The sequence below is a fragment of the Alosa sapidissima genome, chromosome 1 (genome assembly GCF_018492685.1).
Source record: "Alosa sapidissima isolate fAloSap1 chromosome 1, fAloSap1.pri, whole genome shotgun sequence".
Lineage (NCBI taxonomy): Eukaryota > Metazoa > Chordata > Actinopteri > Clupeiformes > Clupeidae > Alosa > Alosa sapidissima.
The window spans coordinates 12,883,112-12,901,783 of record NC_055957.1 but is presented as its reverse complement, the minus strand read 5'-3'; the positions used below and the strand labels follow the sequence as shown (position 1 = coordinate 12,901,783).

The 18,672-nt window shown below is 42.2% G+C and overlaps 1 protein-coding gene and 1 long non-coding RNA gene across 3 annotated transcripts in view; one reads left to right on the top strand and one right to left on the bottom strand.

Annotated features, from left to right (window-relative positions):
* st6galnac3 (ST6 (alpha-N-acetyl-neuraminyl-2,3-beta-galactosyl-1,3)-N-acetylgalactosaminide alpha-2,6-sialyltransferase 3) overlaps positions 1-12,352 on the top strand; it is a 66,882-nt gene extending 54,530 nt beyond the window's left edge. Inside the window, exon 5 of one of the 2 annotated variants that reach the window (XM_042086708.1) lies at positions 5,994-12,352. In XM_042086708.1, the coding sequence (XP_041942642.1) occupies positions 5,994-6,183 (190 nt within the window). In that variant the 3' untranslated portion in view covers positions 6,184-12,352. Of the gene's footprint in view, positions 1-5,987 lie in introns of both variants that reach the window. The other variant, XM_042086698.1, reaches the window with a different exon arrangement.
* Positions 1,841-18,672, bottom strand: part of LOC121705632 — a 26,402-nt gene continuing 9,570 nt past the window's right edge. The window contains exons 3-4 of the long non-coding RNA XR_006030845.1: positions 2,975-2,978; positions 1,841-2,268 (exon numbers count right to left, since the gene is read on the bottom strand). This is a non-coding gene — a long non-coding RNA (uncharacterized LOC121705632). The remainder of the gene's footprint in view (positions 2,269-2,974; positions 2,979-18,672) is intronic.

Below are 18,672 nucleotides of genomic sequence, written 5' to 3'. Positions count from 1 at the left end.
CCTGCCTGAGATTTCAATTCTTCTGCCAGACATGTAGTACGGTGTTTTTCGGCATCCACCTCCTGCGAGCAGGATGCCCGCATAGCCCCCATAAAGGATCGCCTTAGTTGGCTCATTAACAAAAAGGCATAGGGCTCACGATGTCTGTTGTGCTTTTTCCAACTCAAATACACCTCACGAACCTTCTTAGGTGGCCAGCACCCCTGGACAATAGATGCTGGATCAATTTCAAAATCTGTTCTCAATTTTTCCTCAAATTTGCCCAATTGAAATTTCTTCGCCATCCAATCTGACACATAATCTTGTATTTCAGCAAATGTCTCCTCCTGCTGAGGCTTCACTTTCTCCTCATCATGGTCAGCTGCTTGCTTATCTTCTTTTTGCTTATTGCGCCCGCGAACCATCTCTGATTTCTTACTCTCTTGCACAATGTCTTATTCCAAATTATTATTGGGGCCCGAAGCCATACGAATTGGACTATGTGTTCGTACAAGGACGAGGTCCTTTATTTAAACTTTTTACTTAAATTTGTCAGTAGTGTGTGATGTTTTAGTGCCAACTTTCGCGATTCTGCTTTGGCCAGAGAAAAAAAACCTCTCTCTCTCTCTCTGTCCTTCTCCTTTTTTTTCCACACACTCACACACACACGCTCGCTGCTCCCGCCAGGGAAAAGAAAACACTCTCTCCTTATCTCTCTCGCTCCGTAACCTGGCACTTGGTAAATTATTTTACTCACAGCATGAAGCCACAACAATAACTTTCACCAGTGTCAGTTCCACTTAACTCAGACTATTTCCTTTCTCCCCAAAAACGGCTGGACAACGACAAAAAATTAACGTCTCACTCACACCTTTAACGATCTCTCGTTAAATTCACAGTTGACCAAGTCAACAAAAACATAGGTTGGAAACCCTATTCCACTTTTCACCTACTGCACAACCAAAACACCCCCCTCTGGTGATTTTGTGTCCTCTCCGTATCACTGTAACGCTAAGTTTAGTCCTAGGCCATTAAACTAAACAAAGACCTTGAGAAACAACCACACAGTTCACTTCAGCAACAATAATGACTGTAGCAACAGTAACTCCTTCTATTTTCTCTTCGGTACCCGCACAGCATTTATCACAAAACCCACACAGCTTTTATCACAAAACCCACACAGCTCAGCATGTAATGGCAGTACAGAAAAAGAAAAGCTTTAATCCCCCAAGCTTGTCCGTAGTTAATCGATTACTTCTTTTAATTCGTTCACGAATCTATTCCAATTACCCAAAATATGTGTACACTTTAACCGTTTACTTTTTTCAGAAAACTTCTTATATCCAATGACATCTAGAGCTCATCAATCATTGATATAGGTACGTTACTTGTCAAAACACTTAATGACACAAACTTCAATACTCTCATTAATGTGCAGCTTTAAATCAAAAAAATTCTAATTTACTCCCTAAATTATGTTTATTTTTTAACTTTACTCTTGGTTCTTTTCACGCACAGAGGAGAAAAAACTCTTTGCTTTCACCTGGTCAGAGTTTCTTCACTGCGGCGGGTGCACACGCGCACAGCGTCCTCCCTCTTGGTAGGCTTCCAGCTGGGGTTGGTCACGTCAGCCCGGGGCCCCAAAGTAGACTCTTCTTACAGATGTGAAGTTTCAAAATCTGCCCTCGACGTCTGTTTGAACCCGAAGACTCAGTCTGACCTCGCCGAATGGATGTTCTCGTCTTCCCCCTCCTCTTGCGTTCGGGTCACGGAAACCAAATGTTGGATTCACGATCGTTTTGCGTTGTGTTTTAGTTCTGATGTCTGTACTGAAGATGGTCAATAAAGCTTGACGGCTGGATCAGGATCGGTGATTAAAAGAATTTATTGTAGATGGTACAACACTCACTAACCGAGCACAGGCTAAGTCTCAAACAGTAAAACTGCACAGAGTCTAACAGGTGTGGTAGTTAGTAGAAGCGGGCTGCTGCTGAGCGTCTTGGCATAAGATGCTCCCCGAGTCGCTTCCTCGATCCGTCTCGAAGTCCAAACCTGAGACAAAGCCTGTTATACTAAAATCATATCAACGTAAATCATGCCAACGTGGAAGGTACCAGCCATAGCTCAAAAATAATAGGAAAAGTACTAGCCCTGAAAACAGAATAACAAGGTGATATCTCATTCTGCCCATGCTATCACTACGGCCATGAACATGGCAGTCTGACCTGTTGATGGTAAATCCTATGTGCAGCCACACAGGCGCCTAAGGAGTGAAACAATGGCATGTACCTCTCCACGTCTCTACTACACACAAAAGTAACACAAAAGTAGCACAGATGAACACATCAGAATACATACAGAAATACCCCAGATTTCTACAATAGATAGATAGATAGATAGATAGATAGATAGATAGATAGATAGATAGATAGATAGAAAGAAAGAACATGTTTACATGAAACAGGTATACATGTTTCAGTTTCATCACAGGATGCTCATCCTCGCCATCTTCTGTAATGTTGTAATTGTTGTAAACGCAAAAAAACTTAAAAAACTGTTTTTTAATAGTTGAGAAACAAACCAAAACATATGTGCAACACACTGGAACTGTACTTGACTGACTTCAACTGTCTGGGTACATTCCCGCACTCGCACACACATGACTGACTTCACTCTACACACGTGGTGATGCATCAACATTATGAACACAAAGCCAACCATATCACATTTTGACATCTCCCCCTTTTATGATATCTTGTCAATATTTGACATTACACACATGTAACATTTGTAACCCACATTATATGACACTCTCCATCATCCATTTATTAGATCTAATAAAGCTAGATTATTTGTAGCAACTGCTATGTAGCTGTAGAGCATGTAAAATGTATCAGAGTTTTCACAGGGCCTTTGTACTGTCAATGGCTTTCTCCAGAAGTTGCAATCAAAATTATTCAATCCTCCCAAACAAGAGTAATTTAAATAGCTCAACACACCTAATATTTACAAGTGTTTTCTCCATGATCAACACAAAATGCCATTTTTAATGACTACTACAGTCTCTGAATTATTCAACATCTTCATGACAAGCGTTTTTAGTGCTTAGCAAAGCACCCATTTCCTGTTATGACCTGCTGCAAACGTGATGCAAAGCCAGACACCAGCTTCTGGCAGCGTTCCTGAGGAATCTCAGCCCATTCCTCATTGGCAATGGCCTCCACTTCACTAAAATTCTTTGCTGTGTGTGCGCTGTGTTACCACCTTCTTCAAATCCCACCAAGGTGATTTCCTATGGGGTTTAAGTCATGTGACTGATGGACACTCTAAAAAACTTCCAAGGCTTCTTCCGTAACCAAGCCTTGATGGACTTAGGTATGCTTGGGATCATTATCCCGTCGGAAGGTCCAGTGATGCCCAAGCTTCAGCTTCCTCTTTGGATTTCCTGACATGTGATTGAATCCATCTTGCCCTCCACACGCTGCAGTTGTCCAGTGCCAGAGGAAGCTAAGCAGCGACCATGCTTTAATGTAGGCAGAGTGTTCTTTTCACTGTCTGCTTCTGTCTTCCTCCTCCAGACATACCGCTAATGCATGGGGCAGAAAAAGTTCCAGTTTAGTTTCATGGCCTACGGTGTGACCGATGCTGTGATCATACACCGATATGCTTTGACCTTGGAGTTCACCTTGAAAGTTTTATTTGGCTCTTTGTGTTCCAATTTACACGTTCCTTCTGCTCAGTCTGGGTCAATTTTCCACTTGCAGCCACATCCAGCAAGGTTGGCCACAGTCCCATGCACCTTAAACTTGTTAATACAATGTGCAACTGTAGCCACCGGAGCATCAAGCTGCTTGGAGAGGTTCTCAAAGCCTTTACCTTTAACATGCTTGTCTATGTTTTTTTTCTGATCTCCTCAGGCAACTCTTTCCTTTCATTTTAGTTTCTCTGGTCCACCATCATTTGGTGTATGCAATGATACCAAACTGTAAAGTGACTCATTTTCTAAATTTCATTTAAATACGCTGAATGACTGAATACAACATCGAATACATCTGTAATGCTAATTAAGGCGAAACATCACTATAATCCAATAATTTATCATCTTTTAGGAGTACCATTTTAGAATATCTTTGTAAAATAAAAATCAAATGGTCTCTTTTCAAACTTTCTTTGCTTTACTCCAAAGGCATTACATACCAAAACACATACCAAAGACATGCAGCTATCCGAAAGAAATTTGCTTTGAATTCAATCACTTTAAAGGAAGTAGTTTGCTTTTGCATATAGACAATCCCACATTCAGAGCAGAGAGTTGTCACCACAGATCAGACCTTGTTATGTTCCATCAAGGCCACAGCCTGCCTACTTTTAAACATCTATACAATTGTGAAAATGACATTTTAAAATAAGTCCATTTTTGTGATTGCTTCATTCAAATGTTGGCTTTTGTGAGTGGAAATATTTTGCACGGTGATGCGCACACTCATTTGCACCCATGTGAACCCTGACAGCACAGAGGCCGCCCACATCAGAAATCCCAAAGTAAACCCTGCCATCAGGTCTATCATCCTCGGCTGTCACAAGTTTCCCTGCACTGTAGGCTGTTCTGGATATTACAGCATCTTGTTTAATGTAATTAATTTACTATGGATTTACCACAGATGAAAACCTTGACTCCCTTGTTAGCTGGAGAATCCATATTTACAGATTTATGCCGTCGTTTTTTTTGTGTTGACGGGGAAAGTGATGTCAGGGGTTCACCCTTTCTGCCAAATTCGCCTCGGCAGAAAGATAAAAGATTTCTCCAGGGCTCAGACAAGAAGCATAATTTAATCCTGTGTCTTGGCTCTGTTTCGCTGTCAGAATGACCTATCCCCCTCTTCCCGTTAATGAACCATAATTACAGCCCTGCACGCGCCTTGCTGGAGGTTGTCTGAATGTAAATATATACTGGTGTGCCGGGAAGGGGGCAGGGAAGTACTTTGGATGCATCAAATTGCCATGGTAGCTCTGCCTCACCTTCAGCTTTAATGGGGTCGGCTCTTGCCTTGTGGCTCTCCCCCTCGCTCGCTCTCCACCTCGCAGACCCCCTCACTGCTCCACAGCCAGTGGTTCGCACGGCGTCCAGTTTCTTTACAGTCCACAGAGCTCAGGATTTTTTCTCTCTCCTATATTCCTGCATGCAAGATCCCGATCCCAGAGCAGGAGCACAGTGAACACAATGGCTTGGTTGGGAGCGGAGGGGTGAATTTTTATTTCTGCATAATAATATCAGTTACCCAAAATTCAGCCTCCTCCATTTGTCACGGGGCTAATTTTCATGAGTTGTAAAATATTTGAGCATAATCACATTATCCACTCAAGGCTGATATAAATATGTATGATGCATTCAGAGCTGAAGAATTATACCCTGAAATCTATGTTCGGTATATCAAGCACACATTTCCTAAGCTTCTCTTTGAAGAAACAGCACGCTGTTTCATTTCCGCCACTGAGATATGTTTGGTCGCTGCTTTTCTTTTAGCCAGGATACAGAGGGAAGCACACTAACAATAAAGTAATTTTGATGCAAGGCGATGTGTCAGGAAGGTATCTGTCTTAACATAATGTGCCGAGCCAAGGCAGCAATTGACCCCACTAGCCTTCTCATAATTGAAATTCAACAGGTGTGGTGGGGAGAGTGAAATTGAATTCATTTGTTGCAGGGCAACAGTGACACGGCTCCTGCAGCCATGAATAATAAGGAAAAAAAGCAAATCAGCTCTTAAAGTCACCCGCGTTCCACAGAAGAGCATTCTGAACTAGGGAAGATTGGTCTTTATGGTCTTAACTCAAAGAAAGAAAGGAAAGACAGATAGAAGCAGCCCGACTTTGAAGCAAATGCGTCCTGGTTTAGTAGAAATGATAAAAGTCTCAATTAAATTAAACAATTAAATGATTTATTCAGCATGCCGTCGTGCGTCTGCCCTAACAGTATCATTCTTCCCTTTCTTCTCCTCTCTCCCCTGGTTAAGGATGGAGGGCTACCGGAAGGTTCCGTACCACTACTACGAGGCCGGGAGCCGGGACGAGTGCGCCGAGTACCTGCTTCATGAGAGCGCGCCGTACGGCGGTCACCGCTTCATCACCGAGAAGGCCGTCTTCGCCAAGTGGGCCAAGATGCACACTATCAAGTTCTTCAACCCAGAGTGGCAGCTCTCGTGACACACCCCCATCACACACACACACACACATACACACACACACACACACACACATACATACACACACACCAAAACCACCACCACCTTGTGACTTGGCACAGAGCTTTCTGAGCTGTGAGGGACGGCACTCTCCTGTCTGCATGCACCTTAGAGAAAGGAGACATTGACACGTAAGTGCAGGACGTCCTGTGTGTGAGACTCTCCAAGCCCCCTCTGCTGTGAAGAGCGCGTGAGGATCCAGTCCCTTTTCAAGGTCAGGAACCGATTGTACTGTTTGCGGTTGGAAGCAAAAATAGACAATCAAGCACCATTGTTTGGACTGATGCACTCAGTCGAACAAATAATGCCCGCTGACACCATGTGGTGTGCAAAAGTGAGGTGGTAACCTTGTGAATGTTTGTATTCGTACACTGTCCAGCTGTCGATTTCTGCACCAGAGCAGCCACGGGAAGGTCATTCAAGCAAAGGCCATCGAGCTGAAAGAGCTGCTGCTTGACATTCACAAGATGACGAGGAAGTGCAATCATAAATCATAGATTTTTTTTCTCTCTCTCTCTCTTTCTTTATTTCCCTCTCTCACTCTGTCTTTCTTTTTCACAAGAAAAAGCTGAATTTTTGAATCTCCATGTGATGCACTACCAATTCGTAGAAATACGAAATATTCTGGGCTGCTGTCAGTGTTTTTTAGCTGAACAGACTGTTTCTCACAAAGGCTTTTTTTCCTCCAGTGATCAAGGCATCACACGGATCAAAAGTTTAATATTCTTTGTGTGTGGATGAAATCCTTCATCCTTCCCTTGACCAAAAGCTCTATACATCTTCAAACACACACATGCATGTGTGCACACTCACACTATCATACACGCACACATACACACACACAGACAGACAGATAGCCACACACACACACAGAGATACAGTAAAACTCATTCAGTCTTTTGGCAAGCAAGACTTAGGAAGACTTAGGAAAGATTTCAAACAGAATCTGTTTGAAATCTTAATCTGAAATGTATCATTCAACAACCCACATCTGCAATCCAGTGCCATGTGAGCAACCTTCAAGACTTGCCTTTCCGTCCCTTCAAAATGCCCACAATGATTAAAAATATAGCGATTGATTTATTTGGTTCCAGAACAATATTAGCTTGATGCTACCATGACCCCCCCCCCCCACCACCACCACCACCACCACCACTGCACCCCCCTCTACATTAATCATCACACACACTTCACAGCAACATGTCACAATGCATTAGAGCCCTCTCGTCCAAGTGCCATCTCTTTGACATTAATAGCATTAACAGCATGGGGTCAAGTGGTACAAACAGCATGTCACAGCATCCATTAGCGTGAGCGGAAGACCAGTATCACTGGCGCGACCCTGGTGTGCCACGCTGAGCTGAGCCATGCCGTGGTGTGCCGCAGTGTGGTGTGGTGTGGGCTCCAGTGCCGTGCAGTGCAGTTCACCTCCCCACCCCTCCAGTCCGGACTATCATCAGCCATCTCTCTGAGCCACGCCTTTGTGTCTGTGTGCACAAGTCCTCAGTCCTTCCCTTTTGCTCTCTAGTCTCCTTCCTTGTTTTTCCTCTCTTCTGTCCTCGGCTTTTCTTGGCTTTTGGCTATCAAGGAGTATGTTTCTAAGTGAGAATAGGCCCATAATGCTAAATGTCCACTAAATGCGCTGACCAGTCTAGTGTTTCATGTGATTGTTCTAAGCTTCATAGTTCCATAGTTCCAGCTCAAGCTCCCTCCGAACTTACTTTCATTCTCACTCATTAGGCTAATTATGTGGTTGAGAATTAAAAAAAGACAAATTAACTAAATGTTCAATTGGCAAAAGACTGGAAATCCCTTTTCATTTTGGGCCATTTGTGCCTTTAAATGTATTTAATCTGCTTTAATCTGCACATAAATTATCCAGGAATTTAAAAACTATTGCTTCTCCTTATTGCATTGCATTCTCAGTTTTTGCTGGGTTGTCACATCTCCCCTTGACACATGCTTAAACCAATCAGCAAATACCTGGGGCAGGGTGGGACACATCAGGCTTACTCCCTGCTACCACCAGCCCCACCCACGGCTGCAGTCTGGACCCAAGGGTGATGCTCAAAGGAGCGGTCCAGAAGGTCCTCGCAGACACACGCCATGATTAATCATTTCTGCAGATCTCGGAGCAGAGGCGTGGTACAGCCAGCAGATGATGCAGAGCAGCCGGGGCTTCCCTGCTGGGCGGCCCGACTCATCTGCACACGCTCCGCATCTCATTTTCTCCTCTCCTCTTCTCCCCACTCCTCTCCTCTCTCTCTCCTCCTCTCTCTCCTCTCCTCTACCCTCCTCTCTCCTCTCTTCTCTCTCTCCTCTCTCTCGTCCAGCAGCTGTCTGATGCATATGCTCTGCATTCACAGAAGAAGAAAAAGAGAGGTTCATTAGAAGTCTGGATACAGGAGAAGAACGCTAAAGGGCAGCTTTGGTGGGCTTTTTTCAACCCATACCTTATTCAGTTCCAATTTTATTTATTTATATGGAGCCATTAACCAACTGGATGTACATGAACAGTCATTTCCAGCTATTTATAATCGAGGACAAACTCTTCAAAATATTCCCCCAAAAAAACATTATTGTTATTCAGCCTGTCCAAAGCTCCTGACCCGGTAACAATGAACAGTACACCTTTTACGGGGGATCTAAAAAAAAAAAACGAATTTGTGACAACAGACATGTTTTGCTCCGTGAACCATTTTCTTATCTGTTAGTGCAAGGCACGCTCCATCCCTCTCTCTGATCCCTCTCTCTCTCTCTCTCTCTCTCTCTCTCTCTCATATTTATATATATATATATATATATATATATATATATATATATATATATATATATATATATATATATATATACAGACAGAAGTCTTGTTGTGTGGACTGTGTAAATAGGTTTTTGACCAGTCTGTGATTGTGACATTGTTTGGCAGCTCACTTGGTTCTCTCTGATTGCAATAAAATGAATACCCCACCACACCACCACCACGGCTACCGCCTGCTCCACCACCCCTCCACTTCTCTGCGCTGTGAGCAGGTGTGCAGCAGCCCCCCGCCCCCCCCCCCATCCCAGCCATCCCAGCCCAAACTGAGCCAGGGCCCCTGGGCCGCGAAGGCAGCCATTTCATGAAGACAGCAAGGAGAGTGGCCGCGTCAAAGGGGAGGCTGAGTGCAACGGCGCCCCCTGGTTTGCTCGATGACGTGTTGCGGCCATGGGAGCGAGCGGGTTTAGGGGCTTGCGCTTGGGGAACCTGCTGTGAAGCAGCGGCATCGACCCTGCGTTGTTCCAGGATGTTCTTTTGTGGAGACGGCAGATCACAGGTTCAGAAAGCGCACACACTGCAGGAATTCTGTGCGAAAAAACCATCTGTCTCTGCTAATTGGCACAGTTCTTCAGCCAGGCGGTGTAGCTAATGAGAGAAATCAGATGGCTAAGTGCATGGATGGAGACGCTAAAGGGGAAAAAAGCATGGAGGCACTGCTTCGTTCTGCACTGGGTCGATCCCACCGCTGTGTCCACCCTCAACTGGGACGTGGTCACCCGGCGGCTCTGGAAGCTTCCATCAGGACAGCTCCTGAGCGACATGTCAAAATGGCCTGCCACTACTAACCTACACTTTTCCTCACAGATACTGTCAGTGGTATGCCTTTTATCACACACACACATATTTGTAGCATTGTTGGTTGGGCCACCAGCCAAGAGAAGAGAAATAGGCTATGAATTTAACATTTCTGTCTTCGCATGTCTCTTCCCTCTTTCTTTGTTTCTGTCCTTTTTTTGCTTGATAGAAATGCAGTTCTCTTACCATGCCCAGACATGGATGACTGACTTCTAATTCTATGATTTTTTTCCTTACCAGACTCAAGTGCATTTTATTCCTCTTCGAAGGGTGCAAGGCTTAGACTCGAGCACTTTTATTTCATTCATAAGTGTCCTTTTTCTCTTTATTTGTTTGTGCTAGAATATTTATTAATCAGTCTTCAGTTAACAACCACTTCTTAACTATTCTGGCATTCACAAGAATAAAACAATATGTAATTCTTTCAAGGTTATACTATTCCCAGTATATATATCATTATTTCCCATGCCTGTTCAATGGGGAGAATGGCACATTGTGTTCATGTCAGTACGAAAAGATCTGAAGTCTCTTATAGACCTTTTACCTTTGGCTTTAATGTAAGCAACAGGATTACTGAATTTCTCAGTAAATTATTTGATTGAGTTTGATAAGCAAGCTGTACTAAGATGTGAACTGTATTTTTAATGGACTTTTAGGTCTTCGCATTCTTATCCCCTGGGTGTCCTAAATATGATATTGGTGATGATTTCTTTCATTTTTATGTCTACTATGAAACTGACATTTTCACGAGTTGTGCATTTAATTATTTCATCAATATCCCTGAGGATAAAAGTATACTGCTCCCATCACACAGATGGTCAATGTGTAGAAGACTTTGTTTACTGTAGACTGAAATGGTGATAGCGATTTCATGTTTGCCTTACTGTTGTAAAACCAGTCATCTTTGTTTTGATTCTTTAAAAGGTGAAGTGTGTGGTCATTGTTGTCCTTATTTGCTTTTCCAACTTTAAAAACATGCCTAAAATAAGGGGGGAAAACTAGCATGAGCACACTGAAAAACACTGTGTACCTTTTATCATCCCAATTCCGCAGATCTTAAGCAATTTTGTCTTTTGGTTTATTTGTGACACACGTTATTTCAGTGTGTTGGGCATCATTTAAGGCTGTGTGTGATTGGTGCACTCTTTTGTAGAACCTCACAGAAATATTTGAACATCTGCTTCATCCTCACCCAGCATTACCCCTTTCCTCTGCAATCAGACTCACAGTGTTTACCTCCAGGCAGAGTGTCTCGCCACAGACACACTCACCTCCACCTCCACATCAGCTATTCTGTTTAGGACAATCCCCTGCTCTAAATAAATGCCTGTATGGTGTAGGAGGTTGAAAGGCCTGCATTGCAATTAGCTTAGTGCAGACAAATGGGGAATGTTCAATGTTAAATTAAGGCTCTAATGAAGCGCATCCGAAGAAAAAGGCCCAGAAACAAAGGCATACTGAAGGCTGAGGAATAAAGAAAGCTGCACTAAATTGAATAGATTTTCTGTATGTTCTCGATTGCATGTGTCCAATGTTTGATAATGAAGCCTCTATTGTATTTTCTTTTTTTATTTGAGTTCATGGTTCCATCCATTTTTTTTGTCCAGGTTGTATTTGAGAGAGACTCTATGTGATCGATGGCTTTGTGGCGATTTTCCACTCACTTCTCATTTAAGTGCAAATGAACCATTGGACAGCCAAGGGAAATGGGCTTTGTTAAATGTTCAGTTCGCCTTACCTTGGACATATCTTCCCTTTCAAACAAACATAACCCTTCAGTCTTTCATTCTCTGGATTTCAACTATGTTTTTTTTCCTGTGAAGCGTCGTCCATAATTTTAAGTCTTACAGAATGTCGATTTGCCACTCTCTTGTGTTTCCGCCACTGCGTAGAACTGACTGTTTGAGTCGGTGTGGACGCATGTGGTTTTATTTTGTTGGCTCCCTTCATTATGAGCGACACATTTTAGCTAGAAGGTTCTAGTGTCCCTCTGCCCTAAACAGAACAGATGGCTCTACCATATGTACTTAAGTACCACCTAGGCCTTTGGACTGAGCTGTAGTAAACATAAACAGATAAACAGAGCAGTGCATGTCTGGGCCAGTAAGAAAGAGAGGATGTGTCCAAAATTGTCAGAGGACAAAGTTGCGGAGCATCTGTTCTCCTTGTGGACCCACGCGACTCTGAAGCACAACGAAGTGTTAAAATATGTTGCCAATGTTTTGCCATGTTTCTTTTTCCCTATCTCAGACATATCTTTTGAAAGAATCTGTGTTATGTTTGCATCATTTGATGTCATTGAGGTTATTGTATTGTGTTCAGTATGTATTGTCAGAAAGTTGTCTGCTGCTTCTGCTGAAGCTGATGTGTTTTTGTCTGTCATTTTACTTTTTTTTTGTCTGTTACACTTTTGTGTGTTTTGTGCCCTCAGTAATTATACCACTTGCATTTTTGTACTCTCTGTCAGCCTAATGTTCACAATGAATAAATGATAATAAATTGTTTTTTTCTGCCAGTACTCCATCTGACATCTCTTTCTGTAATAGTGTCAGTGCTCCTAGTAGTGCATCGCTTACTCAGTATGCACACAAACAAGACAGGTGCATCTCACATTTCATCATTCTGCAAAGCCATACATAATCAAACAGCAGAATTGTGTATTTATGCTCAAGCAAACTCAAGGTTATAATTTGTGTGTTGCATCGACCATTTCTACCAGACACGGTAACACTTTACGGTAAGGGTACATGAATTATCATAAATTCATGCATGAATGAATTCATGATTTCTGTATTACTTCATTCCTTAATATCTCATGAATTATCAGGAATTGACATGAGTTAATAGTTTGTCATACATGAACAGCACATCACCTAAAGCATTAGGTACGGTGGGCACATCATTATGAATTATGATTTATTAAGCATGATCATGATTATTTCTATTTCTGCCAAAAATGTGGTCATCACTGCTCAAATTCTGATTTGAACACAACTTTGCCGTTCTTTAAACACATGTCACTATTCACCACTTTAGTTGAGGGGGCACAGACATGATGAACTCATAGCAATTAACCTTAAATTCATGTAATGATGATCATGCTTAAGAAATCATAAATCATAATGATGTACCCATTGTACGTAATGCTTTAGTTGATGTGTTGTTCATGCATGAGGTCATGAATGAGAGACTAGGAACTCACGTCAGTTCCTAGATAGATAGATAGATAGATACTTTATTGATCCCCAGGGGAAATTCAAGGTCTCAGCAGCATACATACAACACAAACACATTCTTTAACAGCAGAAAGAGTAATTAAAGTATATAATATAAAAACACAACTAAGCAGTAAGGACAGTAGAAGATAAAGAATATGCTAAATATACTAAAATACAAATTATACTAACACTTAATACAATAAATAAAAATATACTAAAATACAAATAACAAAATTACAAATTATACTAACACTTAATCTGAATCAATTCTAAAAACAGTATCCACATAGTGGTGATTAATAAATCAGAGGCGCTTGCAATGACTGAGGCAGGGACTGAGCCTGTGATTCTCTGTGCATAGTAAGGTATGGTAAGGTGCTCTAAGGTGCTCTGTGTGAATGAGTGTCATGGTGGTAGTGCAAATGAGTAAGTCAACAGTGCAACAATGCAGAAATAAAGTTCCTGATGATTCATAAGATATGAAGTAATGCATAAATCATGAATTAATTCATGCATGAATTCATGATAATTCATGTACCCTTACCGTAAAGTGGTACCAAGATTTTAATGTCATTAATCAGGTTTGGACTGTACCATAAGGGAGGATCCAAACATATTTGCATGATCCTGGGTAACACAAGGCCATAGTAACCAGTTGGCTGACGGGATATGTTTCAAATATAAAACAAACATTTTGGACATACACACTTATTGTAAGATCTAAAGCTCATCTTTTTGCTGCTATCATCACAAAAGAGTCACATTTAAAACTAGAGACATTTTACTGTATGTGAGTGTCAAAAGGAGAAGACCGATTGTTGGTAAAAGGGTTTCATTTTGCAGGGAACCAGAGTCCTCCTTTTCTTTCATCCTTTGAATGTCTCCGAGGGTGCACATCGTCTAGCCAAAGGTAATTACTGGACGTGTGTAATTTTACGGGGTCAGGAGGCTGTGTAGACACTGCTGGCCCTTTGTAATAATGGCCTGAATAAAACTGCCTACTGTATGTGGATAATGTCAAATAGAATGGCAAAGACAGTGGCTATAATCCACACCCTCATAAGGCATACAAAACTGCACTAATGAGCAATCAGTAATGCTGGGAAGTTAATATTGTCTCAGTGTGCAGCTTCTTACTGAGAGGGTGTGAGTTAGATCACAGCTCACTCTTGGTACTTATAAGTCAGTTTCGGGGAGTGATGTGGCGCAGCAGGCTACAGCGTCTGTACCATGTATGGGTCCGAGTGTCCACGGGGACCAAGGTTCAAATCCGACCTGCGGTCATTTCCCGATTCCCACCCCATCTTTCTTTCCCACTTACTTCCTGTCATTCTTCACTGTCCAGGCAAAAAAAGCCCAAAAAAATATACTTAAAAAATTAAAAAATAAGTCACACAACACAACGCCTACCGAAATCAAATATTTGCATGAGCTGCCCTGTATTAGCATCCTAAATGTGACACATAAATGCATGTTTAAAATCCCTATACCTGCATTTTTATAGCTTAACTGTTGAGTCTCATATGAAAAATGGTAGTCCTGTGGTAAAGCCTTCAGAGTGTTTGACAGAAGGTCAATAAGAGGAAAACGAGATTTAGAATTTACAAGGGTCGAAGAAGACTCCATAAATTATCTGGAATCATCAGCAAAGGTGGTCAAATTGACTGACAGAGGCTGTAATTACATTTACATAAATTTAATTACTCAGAGTCAAACAATCAAGCACTCCCACACTGTTGACAGAGTGCAAATTTTGTTATCCCAAATGCTTTCCCCAAACAGAAACAATGTCCAGCTACTTTAAATGATTTCTTCAGAAAGAGCTGGTGACTCTAATCAATATCTGTTTGATTTTGGTTTATCAGCTTCCCTCTTTGATTTTAGCGGTATCAAATGAGCGCTGTTGAATGTCCTTATCTTGAAACGGCCTCCTTTGCTCGGTCAATTTCCCTTTCAGAGGTAAGAGACCAAAACGTTCTTGATGTACTTTTAACCGGACCATCAGAGAGCTGGACGGCGGCCAGCCAAAGACTGTGCTTCAAATGCACACTGAGATGCACTTGCCATCAGCCCTTTCAAAGGAGGTTTAACCCTCCTTTACAAATCAAATTTTACGAATAAGCCAGTCCATAAATTGATAAAGACTATTTATATCTCTTTGTTGGGATGGAAGGTTGCCCTGAATCAGTCTGAATATAGAGCTGTAATTCACTGACTTATGAAGCCACTTCTGTGCTGCGTACACACTGTCATTCTTCTATCTGCAAGGGCCTGGCAAGGAGTTGCTGTCCTTGTCCTGAGCATGGGGGGTAAACGGCGTTGTGGAGTTACACAACACCCTGGCTGTCTGCACAGAGGGCTGTGGGGGAGCCGAGCTCTGACAGGAGGAGACACTTATTTCACACTGTCAGACACCTGCTTGGGTGGCGTGTACCACAGCAGGATGGATCTGCCATGTTGGGAGGAGCTCACCCATCAGATGCACTGAAGACCGCACAGTGAACGGGACACCAAGGCAGTATATAAGATGAAATATTTATCTTCACACTAAATATTTAGGCCGATTTGATTCCAATCCTGGGAAATGGGATTTTCCCTAAGGATTCTCTAATGAATAATTTGTGACGTGCAAGTTGAGATGTGGAAGTTGTAATACATCCTAAATTGACTATGCTGCTTGTTAAAAAGGCTTTGAACTTGTTGTCCAGGGTGAGTTGGACTGAGAATCCTGTGAGTGCAAAGATTCAGTCTGCAATTCATTTTCATGAAAGGTTGTTGATATATAAGCTCAAAACTAAGCCCATCAATTTATACCCATCCCATTCTTGCTCCAGAGGCATATTGTGGTGATTGGCTGGAATTGTTTGTGGCTTGGTCTGGGCCACTGTGTTTGTTTTTCATGCCAAAGACTGAACAGAGAGCCATGAAAACCAAATAGCTGAATTGATCTAAAATATTTACAGGACCACACAATTACAGATGATATGGCCACAAAATTCTCAAGCGGACAAATGATAACAAAATGTGCAGAGCTGTCGGAGGGAACGTTTAATTACGTATTAGGCAAAAAGTAGGAGGTCTATAGCTATGAGCTTACCCTTTACTGGCACTGACAATCACAATTCCTAATTCTTTTTTTCTTTTAATTGTAATAAACATCATAATCATTTACAAAAATATCAGACTCAAAGGCTGTTTCAGAATCCCAGCAGAAGTGAAAGAAGACAGCTGAGCACCGTATACATAGCCCAGTCAAGCAGTCAAATATGGTCTGGCTCTCTAGCGGTCTCCATGGTGTACTCACCCCTGAAACTAGATTCCTGACTGCAACATGCCTGAGGGAGCAATTTAATTAAAGCCGATGCTCTGGGCGTGTGAGAGCAGCCATGGCCATGATGGGAAAACATACAGTGCATTTCCCCCCAGATCTGCTCTCAGTAGAATCACTGCACTGTCATCACAAGGCGGCCTGTGTCTACGATGGGTTGACATGAGAGGATCGTTTGAGGATCAGCTATCAAAACTCTAGCCTACCATTACATTGCAATTGCTATGCTTTTAAAGGACATGGTAGGCCAGAAAGATAGCTTATGCCATGGATGTCACATTGCCCATGGATAAAATGTAAAGCTAGACCATTTCGCATATTTCATGGAATTTCTTTTTCAAGTATATTTTTTTTAGTCTTTTGCCTGAGTTCCGATGCCAGGAGACGAGACGGAGAGAAGTGGGGCGGGATCAGGAAATGATCTTGAGTTGGATTTAGAACCCCGCGGGTCCCCGTGGGCACCTAGACCCGGACGTATGGACGCTGCAGCCCACAGGGTCTCCTTTTTAATTTCACTTCAATTCAATTGGTATTGATTTATGTAGCACCATTGACAACAGAAATATGTCAAGAGTGCTGAAGAGAGCCCAAGATCTATTCTGGAACCAGCAGACAACAGAGACCAGGAACAACTCCCTTTTAACAGGAAGAAAGCTTGAACCACGCTCAGAGGGGGATCCATCTGCTTGAGGCTTGCCAAGATGAGGGACAGAAGGGGGAGGGGCGTGAGAAAAGCATAGGCAGGAAGAGAACTAATACATACTGTAGATTAAGCAATCATACATCTATTGACATACATAAGGGATGTGTATAGTACCCTTGGCATATAGTTTGCAGGGTGTAGAAAGGGAGATAGTAAGGCAGGATGGTAATGACAGCAGACAAATATGGTCTTACAACATATTAGTGATGTTAATGTGCTCATGGGATTCCTGTTAATAGAAAGAGTGAATGACTGTTATTGTATTAAACTTTATATTAACCTTTACCTTTAACCTAATTGAAATGGGAGGTCAGGGTGGCAATCCAAATGTGTGTGTATGATGCACTGCAGGCAGTGTGTAGGCTACTTTGGATGCAATTGTTAGGTGGGAGTAGGCAGCAGAAAGCATATGACCTTTCTAAAGGGATCTGTGTCTGTTCGTGTTACATAGTGTGTAGTATAACATTGACCGCTGGAGATGGAGCTGGGCAGCAGAGGTGAGGAACTTGAATGGAACAGTGGAGAAGCTGGAGCAACACCCCACAGTGGACAATCTAAAGTGGGAAGGGAAGAAAAGAAAGAGATGAGGGCAGCAGTGGCCCACTGGTTAGCACTCTGCACTTGTCCACTGGTTAGCACTCTGCACTTGTAACCGGAGGGTTGCCGGTTCGAGCCCCGACCAGTGGGCCGCGGCTGAAGTGCCCTTGAGCAAGGCACCCAACCCAACCTCACTGCTCCCCGAGCGCCGCCGTTGTAGCAGGCAGCTCACTGCGCTGGGATTAGTGTGTGCTTCACCTCACTGTGTGTTCACTGTGTCCTGTTTGTGTTTCCAAATTTCCCTCACGGGATCAAAAAAGTATATATACTTGTACTTACTTATGTAAGGAAAGGATGGAATTAGGTATTGTAACGATTGCCTTTATGCAGTAGTCATTATGGAGAGAAGCAACAGTCAAAACCATTGGCACTAAACGCAATAGTCCTAGTACAGAAAGTCAGAAGACAGGCAAGTTAGTATACTATAGATAGATTAAAAATAACACGTGACAGCCATCAGAGAGATGACAAAATTGAGAAAAGAAGAAGGAGAAGTTTATGACCTGGCACATAAGAAGTCCTTGGCAGCCAACTCATAGTAGCATAGGGATGGGGCAGTACACTGGATGCAGGTGCTGTGCATACTGGATTTTATAGTATACTGTCATTGTAGCTTATTGGGTATTCCATTTATTGGATAGTAATGAAGTACCCGTTTCAAAGACTAAATGCCCAAATTAATTGGAATTTGTTTTTGTTTTTTGAGGGTTTTTTTTTTTTTCATTTATTTTAGATTTTTCTATGGGTGGAAAATGAATCAGACTGTTGAAGGAGGACAAATTACTTTTAAAAGACTCTACTCTAATTGGCTGTGCTATTAAAGGTCCCTTGTCCTGAATCCACTTGTTTTTCTTAGCATAAATCTTAATGAGGTAACCGTTAATTACTTTTCACAAAAATGTCTGACAGAGAATTGCTTGATAAAACTCACTGTGGATTCTCATTATTAATGCCATGAATAGGATTCACTGTTATTACCTGATTTTCTGCGT